This window comes from Rhinolophus sinicus, linkage group LG17 (assembly GCF_036562045.2).
Source record: "Rhinolophus sinicus isolate RSC01 linkage group LG17, ASM3656204v1, whole genome shotgun sequence".
Lineage (NCBI taxonomy): Eukaryota > Metazoa > Chordata > Mammalia > Chiroptera > Rhinolophidae > Rhinolophus > Rhinolophus sinicus.
In genome coordinates this window covers 10,406,832-10,426,330 of record NC_133766.1, presented here as the reverse complement: position 1 = coordinate 10,426,330, position 19,499 = coordinate 10,406,832, and the positions used below count along the sequence as shown (strand labels likewise).

The 19,499-nt window shown below is 37.4% G+C and overlaps 1 protein-coding gene across 1 annotated transcript in view; it reads left to right on the top strand.

Annotated features, from left to right (window-relative positions):
* The window catches only part of ACBD6 (acyl-CoA binding domain containing 6), a 141,620-nt gene that overhangs the window by 4,929 nt on the left and 117,192 nt on the right, over nt 1-19,499 (top strand). The window contains exons 2-3 of the mRNA XM_019733268.2: nt 1,973-2,037; nt 4,675-4,771. Coding sequence (XP_019588827.2) covers nt 1,973-2,037; nt 4,675-4,771 — 162 coding nt within the window. The remainder of the gene's footprint in view (nt 1-1,972; nt 2,038-4,674; nt 4,772-19,499) is intronic.

The window sequence follows — 19,499 nt, the reverse complement described above, 5'->3', positions numbered from 1 at the left end:
CGAGTATAAAGGGATCATAAAAACAAAAAGTTTGAGAACTGCTGCCCTAAGATCTCTTTCCATGGCCAGAGATGGCTCACCATTTCCACACGCATAGGCAAAGGGAAAGAAAGATATTTATATCACTTTCCCACACATTCAATCCCCTGAGCCTGGGCAGAAGGTTCATCAGCTGGATGACCATATATTTGGCTGAGAATTCTATTACTGTAGCAGAAATGGAGACTAGATATTGGTATTTGTTTCTGCCACTTGCTGATGTCTGGTTAAAAAACAAAAATAGTAATACCTGCTATTTTTATGATGTCTGATAGTTAATCTCATTTCATATTTCTATCCCTGCAATAGTTCAGGTGACTGTGGAGATGCCAGAAGTGAAGCCTCGATTCTGTATAATACGTAAAGGTGAATGTTATAGTAAAGGAATATTGGACTTTGGAGGCAAACAGTCCTGCATTCAAATCCTGACTACTGATTAGGATTTACTAACGTGTGAACTGTGACAACCCTCCTCAGCTTCTCTATACTCGTTTATAAGAGGAATTCGTCGTGAGAAACCTAACAGGATTCTTGTGTGGCTCATTTGACATAACATAGGTGAAGCTTTTGTTCAGCAAATGCAGCTCCTGCTCTCTCACTCTCCCCCATGTCCTTTCACAGCAGGGTTGCTCCTGTGGAAGTGTACCTTTTAATACCCATCAGATTAATTGTGATTCATTGCTAAGCAAATGTTACAGAGGGTAATCATTATGATTTCAGAAATGGATGCGATCATTGTGGCCTGAAAGGGTTCTCAGAATCAGTACCTTGAGTAGGAGGTGTAGCATTTTGAAAAGCTGAGGGTAGAAGAGAAGGCATTTCAGGTGAGGGGAATAACACTGAGCAAAACTCAGAATAGGAATCCCTAAGGCAGTGAGTAGACCATCAGCTTGATTGTAGCAAAATTCAAGTGTAAAACAATAATAGGAGGCAGTGGGAAGGTCCCCAAAACGTAGATTGGGGTCAGATTGGGGTATTTACCATTAGGGAAAGCAGGTGTTTTGTTGAACGCATGTCTAACATATTCATTCTATATTCAACAAACATTTTTTACTACCTTAATTAGGCACTATATCAGTTGCAATGATTAAGAACGGTTTCTTAGAAGCTGTGTTCTAATAGAAAGATGAGACTTGACACAAAACTTGCTAACACAAAACGTGAAAAGTGATGTCACAGATTGTATCTGTATCATACAGAGTAAGTGCTATGAGAGTTCATCGGAAAGGGAGATTTTAGCAGTGGGAATCAGGGACTGTATAGTGAATTCTGTACCTGTATGAATTTCATTTATGCTTATTCACAATGAAGATAATTATTGTATATTTTAACTGGATTAAAAATAAGTATTGACCATAAGCAAGAGAAAATTAAAGATAGAATTTGTATTGTTGGGAAACCCTTAAAATTTTTTGCACAGCTTTCAACATCTGAATTTATATTGATTAGTTTCATAATAGGACACTTTAAATATAGTATGTTTTATCCTGAGGGAGATAAAATGCTAATAGTGTTATGACAATCAACATAAATAAGCAATATTATGAATTCTGATAAATTACTTTCAAGCTTGTTTATTACATGTTTCAAAATTCTTCTATATTATAAATGGTAATAAGGATTGTATAATCCATAGTTGTAATTTGTCATGTATATAATTTGTTTATTAACTTAGGAATGCAATTGTTTGTCACCCATATTTTTTAATATATTACATTGTTAAATAACAGTTGTTTTATGCAGTAGCCAAGCAGCCTGTATTCAGTTTGTTTTTTTGTTTGCTTTTGCAAAAAAATGTTAAATTTTTTATTCCATATAGATGTAAATATTATCTAATCTGTAGTTACTAAGTATGCATAATAATTTTGAAAATAAAAGGTTTCTCTGGCATTTCTTTGAAAAATAAATTCTTGATTTCTCCCCCTTCATTTAGGTCAAAGTTGGAAATTGCAATACTGCTAAACCAAGCTTCTTTGATTTTGAAGGAAAGCAAAAATGGTAAGAAATTCTTGGAACCTAATGAGGTTGTTGGAAATGGTTTAGGTATTTAAGAATTAGAGTAGTGAGCAGATTAAAGAATTATTTTTATATTAATCTCTCTGCTGTAGACTGCTAAGAGCAGGCAATTGAAAGAGAGATTAAAAGCGGATTCCGCTTTTAGCTAAGTCTCCTAAAGGATTCTTACGCCATGATGTTGGTATGTAAGGAGTTCACAACAGACGTACATTCCTTACATAAGAAAGCTTCTTAGGGACCATACAGCTACTGCTGCTGGCGATTTTCCTTTCCTAACATACAGCCCCATAGGACACCTCTTCTTCCTCTGGAGGGATCTTTGGAAGAAGGCCAGGGGAATAAGAAAGGGGGAGAGCAGGGTAAACCCGCATTTCTTACTCTTCTGTCCCGCCCCAGTTTTATCTCCTCATCTGTCGTGCTCTTCTGCTCCTTGCCCCACCCCACCACCGTGAAGAAGTACTTATCATAACCTCTTGGGAAGAAGGAAGAAAATCAGATGCTGAGTCGACTTCTTTCCTGAATACATAAAAAGATTATGCCCTCCCCAATTAATTCAAAAGTTCCCTCTTACCATATGAGGCCTTAGTTCCTTACCTTGTCTAAGTGAAAAAAGATAAATTGCACATAGTTGAGGACCTTAATTATAGCAAGAAGGACTTTGAAGCATCAGCCCTGGAATTAAATGTATAGAGGGTAAGGTTTAAAAAACATGAAATATGGTTGTAAAGAGAAGTGCTAAAAATGGATTTTAACTTTTCATTCTAGAGCAGTGCTGCTCAAAATGTGGTCCCCTGGATAAGTTGCCTGTTGATGAACTGCTTGTTACTAAGCTGTAAGGAGATGCAGAGCTTGAACCTGAACGTGAATCAGTTATAGCATTAAGCACACTGTTTTGTTCAGCTGACTTGTGTGTGTGTGTAGGACGTTCTTAGTGAATAAAGCGGTGCTTTGATTTTCATTCTGGCACAAGCTCTCTTTGCTGATGATAACAAGTAGTCCTCTGGCACTTTATTACTATTGTAGAGAATACCTGAGGGAACTTCTGTTGTGAGTTTTCTGTTGTAATTTATGAAGTTTCATAACTTCACCATTATTTTTCACTATAGTCGCCTGTTTTTTCGTTGTTTTTGACAATTTAAAAAAGTTTAGGTTTTACAACCATTATGAAAATATTGCAGGTAAGAATCATCATTGCATGCTAAAAGCATTAAATGAAAAGCTACTGGGGTACAATACTTACACAGTCCTACCCACAGTTTACTTATTAATTACAAAGAAGAAAACTGGAGTTACTGCTTTCACCAAGTTCTCAATCTTATCATTGATGATGAGATAAAATGATAACAGGTGCCCCCAGACATGATGCATTGTAAAAAGTCATGTCACCCCTATATTACTCTTGACAAAATATTTAACCTAATACTAATCATGAGTAGTAGTTTTTAGCATGAACACTCTGTAGTTGAGGAAACAATCAGACAAATCCAAATTGAGGGATGTTTTATAAATATCATGGAAGAAGCTAAGCATATATGAAACAACGCTAAGCATATATGAAACTCAACACTGAATCTCGATTGGCATCTGGTCTGGGAGAAGGAAGCAATAGAGGATATTGGGAAATCAGGAAAATTTGAATGTTGACTATATATTTTTGTAATAGTGTTAATGTTAAGTGTCCTCACTTTGATAATATGTTGATATGTTTAGGGATAAAGTGTAGGATGGATACAAGGAACTCTCAAGAGATTCAGTAAAGATCAATTTAAAAATCCTCAGTAAGATGCTATATTCATCATAGGAGCAAGAAGGTAGTAGAAAACACTCTGGGACTGAGTTCTCTTTTACAGTGGATCAGCGCATCTCTTTCCTGGTTGGAAGTAGAAAGAATTGGCAGGGAAAAACCAAGAAGGAGCCTGTCCCGGCGCCTTGCAGAAAAGAAAAGGATGACCTAGACGGGGCTTGGTACTAAAATATGACTCTTGGTATTTATACCACAAGAAGACCCTACCTTCTTACTCATCAGTATTCTGTCCTCACCTGCCGTCACTTTGGTCCCTGCCCTAAGGAACCACTGCTAGCAGCTTACAGATGAGATAACAGCAGAAGGGGAAGGTGTATTTCTCACATCTTAAATAACAAGTTTGAAGCATTTTCTCAGGGAATATTGTTTTGTGTGATGATTAGTTTCCATATTACTGAAATGCCATAAGCACAGTTAATTCATAAGATGGGAACTACTTTTATTGGTTTGTAGGTCAGACATTTTGAAAAGGGGTGAAAGTTGGGTTTGGGGGAGTTATAAAATCTTAGACATTACAATGGTTTGTGGTCTTCCAAAGTTCAACAGGTATGTAATATATCTGGATTTTTAATATTTTATGGGGGAGGGTGATCAAGAAAAACACTGAAAAGGCCCCTTAGGTGGAGTGATGAGGTGTGTGTTGCTGTAGACCAATGTAAACACAAAAAGAGAGGACTACTCATCTATGGCTTATTATATGTACATTCCCAGCCAGTAAAATGCGTATGTCTGTTTTTTTAATAATAAACAGGAATATGTGGGTAGTGTTACTTACACAGTTAATGATGCATCATGTTGGATGTTCTGTACTATAGGGAAGCATGGAAAGCACTTGGTAATTCAAGCCGGAGCCAAGCAATGCAGGAGTATGTTGCAGCAGTTAAAAGCTTAGACCCAGGTTGGAATCCTCAGGTAAGACTTAATGATCATAAATAATACTTTCCAAAACCATATCATCTTTCTCTCAAGTAAAGGTTTAAATCTAAGCTTCGGCTTAAGTAACATTCTTAAAGTTGTATTTTCTCACATCAAAAGATTATAAACTTCCTGCCGTATTTATCTATCTAAAAATACTATTGCTTAAATATTAACCAGCTACTGATACTGAGACCATCTCTGAACTGTAGAGAATTTTAAAAAGTAAAACGATAATCTCAATCATGTAAAAATTCAACTTAGTGCAGAATTTGAGCATTTAACATGAGATCATGATTTTGAAAAATGGTAGGTTTCTCTTTTTTTTTTTTTTTAATAAGCACCTTCTGTGCAAAATGCTTCTTGATAAGGATAAAATAAATAATACATGTTTCTTCCTCTATGTCGTTTAAAATATATTAGAGAAGATAAAACATACTAAATGTGATAATTGTATGAAACAATAACAACCAAGTGCCAGGGAATCCAGTGGAAGGAGAGATTACTTTGGACTTTGGGGGCTTTGGATATTATTCACTTAAATGTACCCTCCTTTTCTAGTATGCTTATTGGAGAACATCTAGAAAGAATTTAATAAAGGTGGGGTTGCTGTTTTTTTTTTTTTTTTTTTAATGTTAAAACTATGGTTGACGGGTTTCAGTGGGATAAAGGCTGGATCGGTACCATGTCAAAAATACAAATTGAATACATTTCTTTTCAATAAAAATATTTAGGCCAAACTTTTCAGTGGTGAATTAATTCAGCAATTTTCCATGTTTTTTTGGAAATAACTAAGTTACTTCACGGGTACATATTTATTATCAGTATGGAGGAATTTTGTTCCATGAATCATGGAACCTTAAAGAGTATATATTATAACATAAAATTGTATCTTAATTGAATACAAAGTGGGAAGAGATAAGCAACGTAGGATATCTTCAATGACGTGACTGCCTTTTCGAAGTAATTGAAATATTTCCTGAGATTTTTTTTATGTGCATGAGTATTCAGTCTCAGAAATAGTCCATTTTATTAGTGTCTTTTATAAAACATCAAGTTTGCATGCAACAATGTATTATCAAAGTCCTAAGAATTTAAAATCTTAAATTCTGCAGTCAAAACAGGTGCCCCTCTGAGCTGAACTCAGCCTGAACACATATGGCACAATGTTTTTTTTTAAAAAAAGACAAAACGAATTTGAATGTCTTTAGGTGACTACTTACTTGTCAGGTCCAGTCACTGTGGTCTCAATTCTTCCCTATTGATTTATGCTCGACTGGTTCCAATGCCTGACCTACGTAGGCATTTGAGTTTATAACTTCTGATGACAGAATTTATGATTTCTTACCTTCAATACCTTAATCACCAAATAAAATTCTATTAACTATGACTCTTACAAATCCTTGCAGAGCCCATGTGGTTAGGTAGTTCTTCCTTATGGAAATCCAGACAGGCATTAAGGATGCTTTGTAAAAACATCTAAATCTTACCTATTGAACATAAACTTGAGTAAACTAAGCAGAACCAAAGACCCTTTCAAATAAAGATCATTCTTCAACACATTCTTCTAAAAACATTTTAACATTATCATCTAGTTGTAAAGAGGTATTTTATGTTTCACTTGCTTTTTAATTTTTAGTTTAAACACCCTGAGCTGGTCCCCTTTGACTTTTTTTCTCCTTGTTTTTGACTGGTATGGGGCAGATCATAACCTCAGTCTCAACAGATTTGGTATTCAGCTCATTGTCTTGTAACAACTCTCAAATGCTGAATGTGCTAAATCCTTTACATGTGTTGCCCTTTGAAATTTTCTCAAGAATCTTAAGAATTAAAAACAGTAGTCTGCATTTTTAAAATGAGAAAATTCAGAGAGAGGTTTAGTATCTTGCCAGCTAACAAGTGATGGTGCTGGGATTTGAACCTATGTTTATATGAGTCCAGAGGTCTCACTCTTAACCACACTGTTCTCTGTTCTATAGCTGACATTTCATTCACACACACGGTGTCAAAAAAATGTATACATATTTTAAGGAAAAAACTGCATTAAAATTGTAATATTCAATATATACTGATAACAAAAGATGAATACAAGCCACATTTGACTTCTGCAAGTACAAGAGATGCTCAAAGTAGTTACCATCAGTGTAATTTTAATACAGTTTTTTCCTTTCTTAAAATGTGTATATATTTTCTTGGCACCCTCTGTACAACATGATGATTTGATACCCATATACATAATGAAATTATTACTGTAATGAAGCTAATGAATGTATCATCACAGTTACCATTTTTTTGTGATGAGAGCACCTGATATTACTTTCTTAGCATATTTCTAGTATTCAGTACGGTATTCTTATAGTCATTATGCCTGTGCATTAGATCTCTAGATTTATTCATTACACATAACGGCAACTTTGTACCCTTTGACCAATGTCACCTCATCCCCTCCCCTGCCCCACCCTGATAAACACCATTCTACTTTCTGCTTCTGAGTTTGACTTTTTAAATTCTTTTAGATTCTACATACAATTGAAATCATATAATATTTGTCTTCCCATGTCTGGTTTATTTCACTTAGCATAATGCCCTCCTGGTTCATCCATATGGTCACCAATGGCAGGATTTTCTTCTTTCTGAAGAAATATTCCTGAATAATATTCCAGTGTGTGTGTGTGTGTGTATGTAGCACATCTTATTTATCCATTCCCCCAAAGATGGACACTTAGTTTGTGTCCATTATCTTGGCTATTGTGAATAATGCTACATGGGAGTGTAGCTATCTCTGAGATCCTGATTTCATTTCTAGAAGTGAGATTGCTGATCATATGGAAGTTCTATTTTTAATTCCCACCAACAGTGTACAATGGTTCTATTTTCTAAAAATCAGGAATTTTACCATTGATGCAATATTTTGTCAAATCCATAGTCCACGTTCAAATGTATTTATCTAAAAAATGTCCTCCATAGTTATTTTTAAAAATCCTGATCTGCCCTCCAATCTAGGATCATGCATTGCATTTAGTTGTCATGTCTCTTTAGCTTCCTTTAAACTGGAATAGTTTCTCAGCCTTTCTTTTTTTTTTTTTCTTGACCATTAATTTTGAAGAATATAGGCCAGTTATTTTGTAGAATATCCCTCATTTTAGGTTTTCCTGATGTTTCCTCATAATTAAATTCAGATTATGCATTTACAGGAGAAATGCCACAGAACTGTGTCCCTCTCAGTGCATTATACCAAGAGAAACATGATGTCTATTTGTCCCAATATTGGTTATGTTAGCTTTGATCACTTGCCTAAGGTGGTGTCTGCCAGATTTCTGTACTGTAAAGTTCCTATTTTCTCTTTGTAATTAATGAGTAATTTGTGGGGAGATACTTGGAGACTATGTAAATAAATACCCTTTTCCTAATCGGATTTCACCCACTACCTTTATATCCATTAATGATTTTCTAACTCCATCATTTCTTCTGCATTTATTACTTAGCATTCCACTGTAAAGATGGGCTTTCCCTTCTCCCCCACTTATTTATTTATTCATTGTCAACAACTGTGAAATGTCTAGGATTGTACCCTACTTGCAAGCTAATAAGTTAGCCTGTTACTGTTCCTTAGATGCTGGCAGAGGTACAAGACTCCTGGGTCTGAGCCAAAGGACTTTATTATTCATGGCATGGCAAATTGCGTGAGCTTCATTTGATTTGCATTGGTTTCTTGTGTCCCCCAAGTCCCCCGGGGATGACGCAGGTGGGCCTAGATGGATTCCTATATATGCAGTGGGTTGTGCTCCAAGGGAGGAGCTCTGAGCTTTGGGGATTCACCACTTTTATAGCAGGTGGAAGCTCTTTGTTGGGGGGTTAGGAAGACATTCCCTCATCCCTGAGGGTGGCTTGCTGTACCCAAAACCCTGAGAAATGGCCCAGGTAAGGAGTGGTCAGAGGCTAGCATACTGAACAAGAATGTGTAGGGACGCTCAAGGCTTAGGGTTGATTGCCTCCCCCGACATTATTGATATTAGTCATTTGCTCATTCTACTCATTAATTGTGCACCTACTGCATGCAAGTTATAACTCTAGGGGCTGGGGATACAGCAGTGAACAAAGGAGAACCATCCCTGCTCTTAGGGAGCTTACAGTCGGGCAGACCTAGGTAATTAAGTAAATATTATAGTTTGTTAGAAGGTGATGAATGCTGTGGAGAGAAAGCAGGGGAGAAAGTTAGGGTGTGCAGGAGATGAGGTTACAATTTTAAATAAGGTGGTCAAGGAAGGCTCACTGAAAAGGTGGCATTGATCGTAGATTTGAAGAAGTGAAAAAGTGAGCCGTGCAGTTATCTGGGGACGAAGAGTCTTGCCTGTAGAGGGAATAGCCAGTGCAAGTCACTAAGGCGGGATCATGCCTGCTGTGCTCTGGGAACCACAACCGGGACTAAATGGGTATATGGTAACGAGGTGAGGTGGGGAGAGGCAGAGAAATAGGAAACGAGGTAGGATGGGGCACGTGGAATATTCTATAGTAGGATTATGGCTTTTACTCTGGATGAGAAGGGAAATATACTCTTTGATTGTAAACTTGTAAAGAGATGCAGGTATTCTGCAAATAATATCTTAATGAAAATAACATAGGCATATAGAAATAGAAATCCAACCAGTATGAAAGAGTTTAAAATGAAACTTACGAAGTTTCTTGCCCCACACATCATATAGTCATTCAGTCCCGTTTCTAGAAGTATCTTTCCACTTGCGATTGTTTTTGTAATTCTGCACTGCTACCTCCATAACACTAAACTCTAAATTCTTTCTTTTACAAAAATGTTCTTTGTAAATCGAATGTTTATTTGTCTGACATATATGAATAGATGAAAGTTAATCTGAGTAGTTTCTGCAGTTTCTTTCTGTTTGCCCTCTACCTTCCTTTATTTGTACTCACACCTAGTAAAACCTCTTGTGACCACCAGAGGGAGCAAAGTTCATTATAAATAATAAACAATTTTATTCTCAGGAATTCTAGGGCTTTCTGTGTGTTTCAACATCTAGTCTCCTGCCTTTTTTTCCTTTGACTCCTTAGATCTTTAAAACTTTTATGTTTACTTGGAATCTTATTAGTAACTTTATTTCTCTTCACCTTACTGGTCTGATGACTCATAGACTAGCATCCATTCATTGTATTATATTCGTGTATTGTCTATGGAGATAAATAGCACAGATAGGAGAACTGACACTATTCTCTTTCATTCTCATAGCTAAATAAGTGGTCATCTATCTATTCAGTAGCCATGTAGCCTTTTGCAAAACTTGCTCTATTCATCTCTGGGTTTTATAGCATTGTTATAGCATCTTTTACCTATAAAAACTCATTGAACATCAGAGTAGATAAATTTGTACATATAGTATGCTACCTATAAAGGTTATTTTAACTTTTAAAATGTCTATTTAAAAAATAATTGGGCAGATAAGTTTTTTGCCAAAAATTTATCCTCTTTAATTTTTTTCTCATTCAGATTTAATTTTTTGCTATTAGGTATTGGTATTAAGTTATGTTTCTTTTCTCTAGCTTCCTTATGCTAGATAATCATTCTGGAAGCTACATTTTCTCATGTATTAAAACTCACCTCGGAAAGAACCCAATGTAACTCTAATGCTTGATAGGCTCCTCAAAGTCTAGGACCATACTGGATTCCTCTTTGTGTGTCCCATCTACACTGCCTTAAGGTTTAACAAGGGCTGCAAGTACCTGCTAAATAGTTCTTAGGTTATTCTAATTTCCTTCTCAAATAACTGTAATCCCTTTACACTCTTAGGCCCTATTTTTAACCCTCTTCTGGTTCCTCTCTTGTTTCTTCAAGTTCCAGGACATAATTTATGCTCAGTCTTTGGGAGCTTACTTTATTTAATTCAGCTAGCATTTACAGAGCATGAGATATACAGGATGCTATTTTAGTTTCAGAAAAAAAACTACCTGGGAATAAGTAGAAAATTCAGCATTTGTGATTAAGGACTAACAATGTTGCTGAAGAGATTAAAATATACACACATGGGGAAAGTGGATTTTGAATCAAGATTTGAATGGCCAAGGTGACAGGAATATCATAAAGCAAAAATCTACATGATTAGATATTGTTTTGCCCTAGAATTTAGTCTATTTCTCCCTACCATTCTTGCAGTTTTAACTACAGCCTATGTTGATTCTAAGTTTAATTTTTAGCCCTGACTTTTTGTGTGTGATCAAGGCACAGGGATTTTAGACCAGGGTCATAAAAAAGTTTTTTTTAAGAAAGTGAAATGCCTGCAGGGGCCAGGCCATTCACCTAAATGAGTGAAGTGGGCTGGAATTTATACGTAGTTGTGGCAGTTATACACACATTACAGGGGATGCGTGCTCTATTTAAACGGGAATTGGACCTTAGCTCCAGCCGGTTAATGCTGAGTGCCCGGTACTGCCAGATCAGATGTGAAACCTAGGTTTTTACGTGAAATCTCTGGGTTTTTGAAGAAGGCTTTGGGAAAAAAAAACTTAAACTCACGTGAGCCAAATCACACATCTGCAGGCTACATTCAGCATGAGAGGCTCTGTCTTTTTTACTTTGTTTTAGTTTCACATGTTGTAATACTTGCTGAGTGTTCCTACGTTAGTGTTGCAGTGGGACTTGAAACTCAAGTCCAAGATAGAACTCATCAACTCTTTATCCCCCTCATCCGCCCTCAGCTGTTCTCTTTTATTCCCTATCTTACTGAATGGGATGGCCCTATACGGAGTTAATTTGAGTGAGACACGTAGGAATAATCCCTGACCTTTCCTTACTCCTCCTTCTTAGTGGCCCATTTAGTTACCAAGTCTCACTAATTTTACCTTCTAAATATTTTACATGCATCACTTTCTTTCATCCCTATTACCTTTGTCTTAGTACATCATGTCTTGGCTGGGCTGTTCTGCCTCCTACATGTTCTCCCTGTTTGGAGTTGGTCCCACTCGATTCTGTCTTCCACAGTGCTTCCAAATGGCTTATCTGAAATACATATCTAAGCATGTTTTCCCAGTTTAAAAGTGACTCCCTTTACATATAGGCTAAGTTAGGATGGCCTGCCAGTTCCACCATTATCTAGTTCGTATCCACATTTCTATCCCACGATCTACCCCTCCTCATCGATTCAAGTCCAGTACTGTCAGATTGCTTATATTTCTTTACAGTACTGTTTCACCATCCTGACTATGCACCAGAATCCCTTGTTGGGAGCTTTGAAAATAGAGATGTATAGTTTCACCCCTGATTTACTTAAAATTTACTGGCGTGGGGTCCTGGCATCTATTGTTTTGTTTTTATGGCCCACCAGTTATTTTTGAAGCACAGGTTAAGATTGTCAATATCTACTGCCCTACATCTTGTTTTATAGCTTATGATCTTAGTTCAAGTTGTTTTGTCTGTCTGGAAATCCCTCTGTCTTTACTAGATTAATTTTTGCTTATCCTTCAAGACTAAGTTCAGGGTACTTTTACGTCTAGGAATCTTTTCCTCATTGCTTGTACCATATTGAGGTCGGCAAAGTGCCTGTTCTCTGTGGTCCATGCTTTCATTGTACTTACCACTTTGAATTGAAATAATCTTTCTCTTCTATTGTACTGTGAGCTTTCTCATAATTAGGATTATATCTTAGTCCTATTTATATCCCCTGTATCAGCACAGTATCTGAAATGGAAAATGCTCAGTAAATGTTGAACTGAACTGATCTAGCAGTCGTGCATGTGTGACGCAGGGGAAATGTTTGAGTCCTTATACCCAAAAGTGCAGTTGGCTAGATTCCCTTAATTCCTGAGTGTGCTATCTGCTTATTTTTGCTTTGTATAGCTCTCCCAATTATGATAGCACCCGATTTCAAACCTTGCATACATTGAATTCTGAATTCAGTATCTTTGTTCCTTTTATATGTGGATTGTGTCTGTATTTTCTCAGATATGTTGTGTCTGGGTTAATTGGGCGGGATTAATTGTGTTAAATACTGTATTCTTTATGCACAGACCTGAAAGTTAAAGCCATATTTACTTGCAAGCGGAGTTTTGGCTGAGCCAGCGGGAAGGAGAGACTTTAAAGAAGGTTGAAGAGTATTTTAAATAGGCATTTCTTTAGGAAAATCTGTTTTTAAAAAAGAGCTTTATGTAACAGAAGAATTTTGCTTCAAGAACAAGGCAGGAAAATCCAAAATTCATAGTCTGAATTACATTGTTGAGATTTAGGTAAACTGAATTGTCTTTTAATTCAGTGAACTCTAGAGGGCAGCGTTTCACAGTTTAAAGTTAACTGATTTCCTGGGAAGATAAATATATTGTGTTTATTTTGTGTTTTAGTTTATTTCATAGACACACATTACAGTAACTAACTGTAAGGTTAGAAATTTAAAAAATTTAGGTGTATGTAATAAATCAAAATATAATGTTTTAGTGAAAGATAAAGCTATAGATAGCTTCAGTAAAAACATCTTTATTTCCAAAAATGTTGTGGCCTTGGAATAATAGATGAGAACTAAAAATAAGAAAACATTTTGTCATCTAGTTCATTCATATAAGTTAAGAAAAATAAGCAACATAAATTTCATTTGGTAGTCTAAATTTATTAGAAAATTTAGAAAAAATTAGTATCTCGTGTAACTAAAATTTTCTTTTACAAAAGAATTCTTAAGACTTTCTTACTTGTTCAATAGAACAGGATATATTTCTTTGTAAATAAAGCAATTACACACTTGAGTAGACTAATTGAATTATGATATTAAAGCCATAGGCAGAAGAAATAATCTGGGAATAGTTCATTTTGGAGTGGGTTATTATTTCAGATTTGTTTAAGTTAAAAAAAAACCACACAACTTCTACATATTAATTAGGAATTAGGAATTGAAACCGCATTTTATCTGGTTTCCAAATAAAAAGATTATTTTTTCTCCCCAAAAGCCATTTGTTCTGATATCCAAACTCTATTCAAACGTTTTATTAATAGGAACAAAGACTGAATATATTTTGGGTCAAATTTATTAGCCTCCATATGCAAATAATTTCTGATACAGAAAAGCGTGGTGTATTAGTAAAAAACATAAAGTGGTCTACCATACTGACTTTATAAAGGTTTGTACAATATATAACTTTATAGAATTTTTAATGCTCGTGTGTGTGTCTGTGTGTGTGTTTGCCAGTTTAATCCAGTGGTCCAAAGTGTATAATGTTCAGCTTTAGAGAAGAATTGACAAATTGGTGTTCATCTGATGTATTGTTGGGTATTTTCACATCCCTTCCATGTGTTTACTTGTCTTCTGTTGTGTTTGCCAGTTGAAGACAGGAAGCAGTATGTGTGCATATGCCTGTATGTGTGTGTATGCAGAAACTTTGAGTGACAGCTTCATTCTTCATTAAAAATAAATCTAGTGGTATAAGTTAAACAAAACTTGAATGCTTTTAGGGCTCGCATTCCATCTTTAAATAAGACCATACTTTTGCATCAGAGATCTCATGTAAAATTACCTTGGGGATAAATTTGTAGTGTTTGCATTGGTATTAGTAGAATTGAGTTGCCCTGGAACTAGATTCTGAAAAACGATAGATGCTAATTTTGATATTTCTTCTAGGATTACCCAAGATGTAATAAGTGTTGTCATCTTCTAGTTTTCTAGCTTCTCCTTAGGTTGAATATTTCATATATTTGAAAAAACTTTAGTGGAACTCTTATTATAATAACCTATAATTTTAATTTAAGTAAAAGGGAAATAAATATACCTAGGAAAGATAAGTTACTTTGGGGTTTTTTTTTGTTTGTTTATTGAATTGAAATGTATCCCACCTACTCTTCTTAACATATAATTAGGTTTTATAACAGGATTTTATCATATAGTAGTTATAATACTGGGCTATTTTAAATGTAGAGCCTGAAAATCTCTTAATTTGGATTTGAACCCCAGTGAAGGAAGCTGATTTTTCACTTCCTCATTTACTTAAAAAAATACAGTGGTACAAAAATCAGTGAAATGATATACTGGAAACTTAATGAATGCATTATCTCCATTCTATTCTAAAACATCCTATACCAAAAAAGATTCAGAGTAAAAGATGATATTAATCCAATTAGTCCTTTTAACGATCCTGTAAGGTAGGTATTATTATTCCTGTCTTACAAACAAGGAAACTAAGGCTCAAAGAGTTAGGTATTTTAACCAACAGGTTAAGTGCCTAGCCTATAGCTAGAAAATACAAAAACGAGAGTTCACACCTAGGTGTGCCTGACGTAGAGACCTGAGTTATTTTCCCCACACCACATTGCTCAACACATGTTCACGGATATATGTCCTATGTTCTGTCTTTTCTTAAATATTCATCATATATTTGACCCTGTTTTATTGGAGCCTGCTGCTCTTTTCTAGGACTGCATCCTCTTTCAAAAATAAGTATAGATTTCAACTGTATGTTAAGCTAGTCTAATATACTTCTCACTTTACAACTTTTTAAAGATAAATATTCGTTTCAAGGTGGCTTTATAGCTTTGTACTCTTCCTTGACAACAGTGTTATTTCTTCTTGTATTTCTCACTGGATATAAGTGAATATTAACAGAATCATTAGTAAATTGGAAATCGTAAAATGATAGGAAAGTGATCTTTATTCTTTATTTTGAAATTGAAAGTCTCCATAATATTTTGTAAGAATTTCAAGTCTTTGGAAGTATTTAGAAGTATTACTTTTATGTGGAGATACATAGTGAGGAGAAATCTCAACGTGAAATGAATATTATAATTTCAGAATTATAACCTTATGTATAAGAATAATGTATATGTACATATAAACAGATATCAACATAGACATTAATTAATCTTTTAATGCAAGTATAACATTAAAAGAAATATTTTCGTCAAGTGAATCCAGAGCTTCTATTTTAGTGGTGATGGGTTGTTAATTTGTCATGTATGTGTATACATGTCATGTGTCTGTATTTCTGTATTTTTAAATTTCCTTCATACTACCTGCTATCATTTAGCCTTCAGTATCAGTAATTATAGCAAAGGGAGTTTGATGGTGTTACTAAGAAATTAGGTAACGTTAAAACCTAAACTAGAACAAAGCTGTGTCTACACTTGGTGTTAACATTACATCTCAAATAATCTATCTCTATTGCTTACTTTTTAAAAAAATGCTTGGACAATGTACTATATCTCCTTTTTAAAGTTTTTTTTAATTCTTAACATTTTGAGATGTTAAAATTTTGTATTATAAATCTAGATGGATAAGTTTTAAGGTTTATTTCCCCTTCCCGTCCCCCAAATTTCTATCATGTGCACAAGTTTTATGTATTGAGAGATTGAATGTTTAAAGTGTCTAGTATCTGTAGAGTAGTTGGCTAAATCATTTTTATCACTATTTTAATCTTTGTGTCCTCTCTACTTACTAATTTTTATAGTCCATGGAGCATTTCTTTTGTGTATGTTTTATTCTATGGAATTATTCTTTTTGTTCATTGCTCAAGCACTCTACTAGATTTCTGCACTTCCAAAGGCTGTAGTCTTTGTTTTCTTTTCAGATCGATTTGTGTTGTAAAACTAGGGGTGACTGTTAATTTGTCCTGTGAGATTCAGTTGAGCTAAGATTTATTGAGCCTTTCAGGTCGCATTCCTTAGCATAAACTAGTGCTGGAATCCCGATGAAATCTTCTAATAATAATGATTAATTATATGTCATCTTCTGAAATTTTTAAAGAATTGATGCACTTTGGAATGTGATTTTCCCAGTAAGCTCAAGATACCAAATCACTTAGTTTTTACTTCCTCCCTCTAGCATTTCTGCTGATCAATGTAAAATCATGAGACCATCTTATTCTTTTTTTTTTTCTTTATGAAGCAACAAGTTTATTGCAAGATTTGGAAGAACCAAGTGCTTTAATAAGAATCAAGAGAGCAGGGGAAGATAGACGGGTCCCAAGAAAAACAGTCCAATCTCTGAAGTTTCACCCAGGTGGGCGCCGAGTGGGGGACTTGCAAAGAAAGCCGCCTCTCCTCTTGTCCCCCCGGGGGCTCTAGGCCTTTCTTCAAGCTCACCAGGGATGTAGGGTATGATGCTTCTAAAGGCCAGGGCGATGCCAGGCACCCTGGATGTGAATCCCGTGCAGAGAACGCCACAGCAGTTTGTTCACCCCATCGTCCGCTGTGTGCAAGGAGCCTCCTCTTGCCATGGCTCCTTGCACACACAGTGTGCAGGACTGTGGTTCCCATGGCTCATCCAAGATCCCCCAGGGAGATCTTGCACTGCTGCCACCTGCAGTTTGTGTCCAGCCTCTGGCCCAATCTCCCCCACCACATGGCCAGGCTCTCTGGACATCAGCTTCGTCTAGTTCAGTATTTAAAATGCAGAGAGCCTGGCTTGACTTCCCCGGAGTCCTGTTGTAGCCCTGGCTTGGCGTCTAAAATCTAAAGGGGCTTTATCTGATTGCTTTTGGAGCACCCCTTCTTAGGTGGTAGCACCAGAGCTTCCTTAGAAAATTGAAGCACCTTCTAGCCAAACCCCGCCGGCCCTGGCTTTTTCTTTCTGCGCTTCCACAGCTGCTGCTACTGCTCCTGGTGCTGCTGGTATTATGGGTGGAGGGGGAGACCCCAGGGCCATACTGGGGGGCTGGTCTAGGGGTGGCATTCTTCGGCTCCCGGTTGAGTGTAGGAGTGGTGGTCCTCAACTCCTCCGGCATTGGTAGGGGACCGGTGGGCCTCGAGTCCGAGTCCGGCATTGGTGGAGGAGGGGTGGGCCTCGCCCCTGACTCCGCCGTTGGTGGGGGACCGGTGGGCCTCGAGTCCGAGTCCGGCATTGGTGGAGGAGGGGTGGGCCTCGCCCCTGACTCCGCCGTTGGTGGGGGACCGGTGGGCCTTGAGTCCGAGTCCGGGTTGGGTGGGAGGGCAGCGGTCCTGGACTTCAGGCTGGTTCTGGGAGTGGCAGTTCTCAACTTCGGACTGGGTCTGGGAACGGCCGTCCTCAACTGCGGGCTATGTCGCAGCGAGACCTTCGTCCGCTTTGTGCTGGGTTGGAGACTGGCCTTCCTGGACTTGGGGCTGGGTCCGGGTGTGGCCTTCCTGGACCTCGGGCTGCCTGAAGGACCTGCGGAATCCTCGGTCTCCTGCCCTGACTCCAGGTCCTTTGGCGGATGCTCTGTCTGAGCCTCCTGATCTGGGGAGCGACCAAAGCTGTTAGGGTCACTGGATTCGTAGGGCCTCACCAAGATGGTTCCATACTGTATCCTGGACTTTTCTGCATTTCGCATGCGATACGTCGCCATGACCTTGTCGTATGTCTTCTGTGTTACAGCGTTCTGAATCTCGTCCCGCTCAAAGCCCATGTCGACCATCTTCTGTTCCACACTGGGGTCCAGGTCCTCACTACCGGCCTCAGTGAAAGGCCTCAGCTCCTCCATATGGCCCTTGTTCAGCCACACGTCTGGCATGATTGCTCTTAGCTTCTGTCCTTGGGGTTCGTGGTTATTAATTTATTGAGGAGGTGTTGCAGTTCAATTGTTAAAAACGGTGGCACGCTGTAGAGGCCTCTCTGTATCTGCTGCCCCAGCTGCTTCAAGTCCTTGCCCTTAAAAGGGGTGGTGCCAGTGACCATGTGGTACAGCACCACTCCCACACTCCAAGTGTCCACTGGAGGACCATCGTATTCTTTTCCCAGGAAAAGTTCCGGGGCTGCGTAAATGGGGCTGCCACAGAACGTGCTCAGCTTGCTTCCATTGAAGGGTGTACTCATTGAAAAGTCCGCAAGCCTGGCGTTCATGTTAATGTCTAAGAGCACGTTCTGTGGCTTCACGTCCCTGTGGATTACCCCCTTGCCGTGGCAGTAGTGCACCGCTGACACAAGTTGCCGGAAGGTGCGTCGGGCCGCACCTTCTGCCATGCGGCCATGGAGCTCCAGGTAATCCCAAGTCCCCTCTACTCATATGCTCCATGATGTGGAACAACGATTCTTCGGTGTCGATCACCTGGAATAACTGCACGATGTTTGGGTGACGCAAGCCCAGCATGCAGCGGACTTCCTGCAGGCTTCGTCTCCGGGTTCTGTTGACGCCCCGCCTCTGGATGATGTTGATGGCCACCTCGGTCCCTGGCGGAAGGTGCCGGCCCGACTTCACCTTGGCATGGCTGCCCTCGCTGATGGTGTCCAGGAGCTCGTAATCGTCAAGATAGAGCAGCTGGTCAGCGAGTGCGGCTGCAGGTTCCTGGGCCATGGTGACCTGCTAACTACACTAGCTGACGACACTATTCTTATTACGCTAATAATAATAACTACGATGCTAACTACTAACTATATGAAAAATATTACTAACTGCTAATAACAATAACTTGACTAACTATGCTAACTAAATATACTAACTATATAAAAATATTACTATTAAACAATAAATGTACTATGCTAACGAAATATACTGTATCAAAAATATTACTAACTCTACTAATAACTAATAACTATGCTAACTAAATATACTAACTATATAAAAATATTACTAACTTGAAAATAACTACTAACTATGCTAACTAAATATACTATCTATATCAAAAATATTACTATTAATAAACAATAAGAAAGGTACTAACTATGCTAACGAAATATACTATATCAAAAATATTACTAACTCTACTAATAACTGTAGTAACTATGCTAACTAATATACTATCTATATCAAAAATACTACTAATTCTAATAAACAATAACTATTAACTATGTAACTA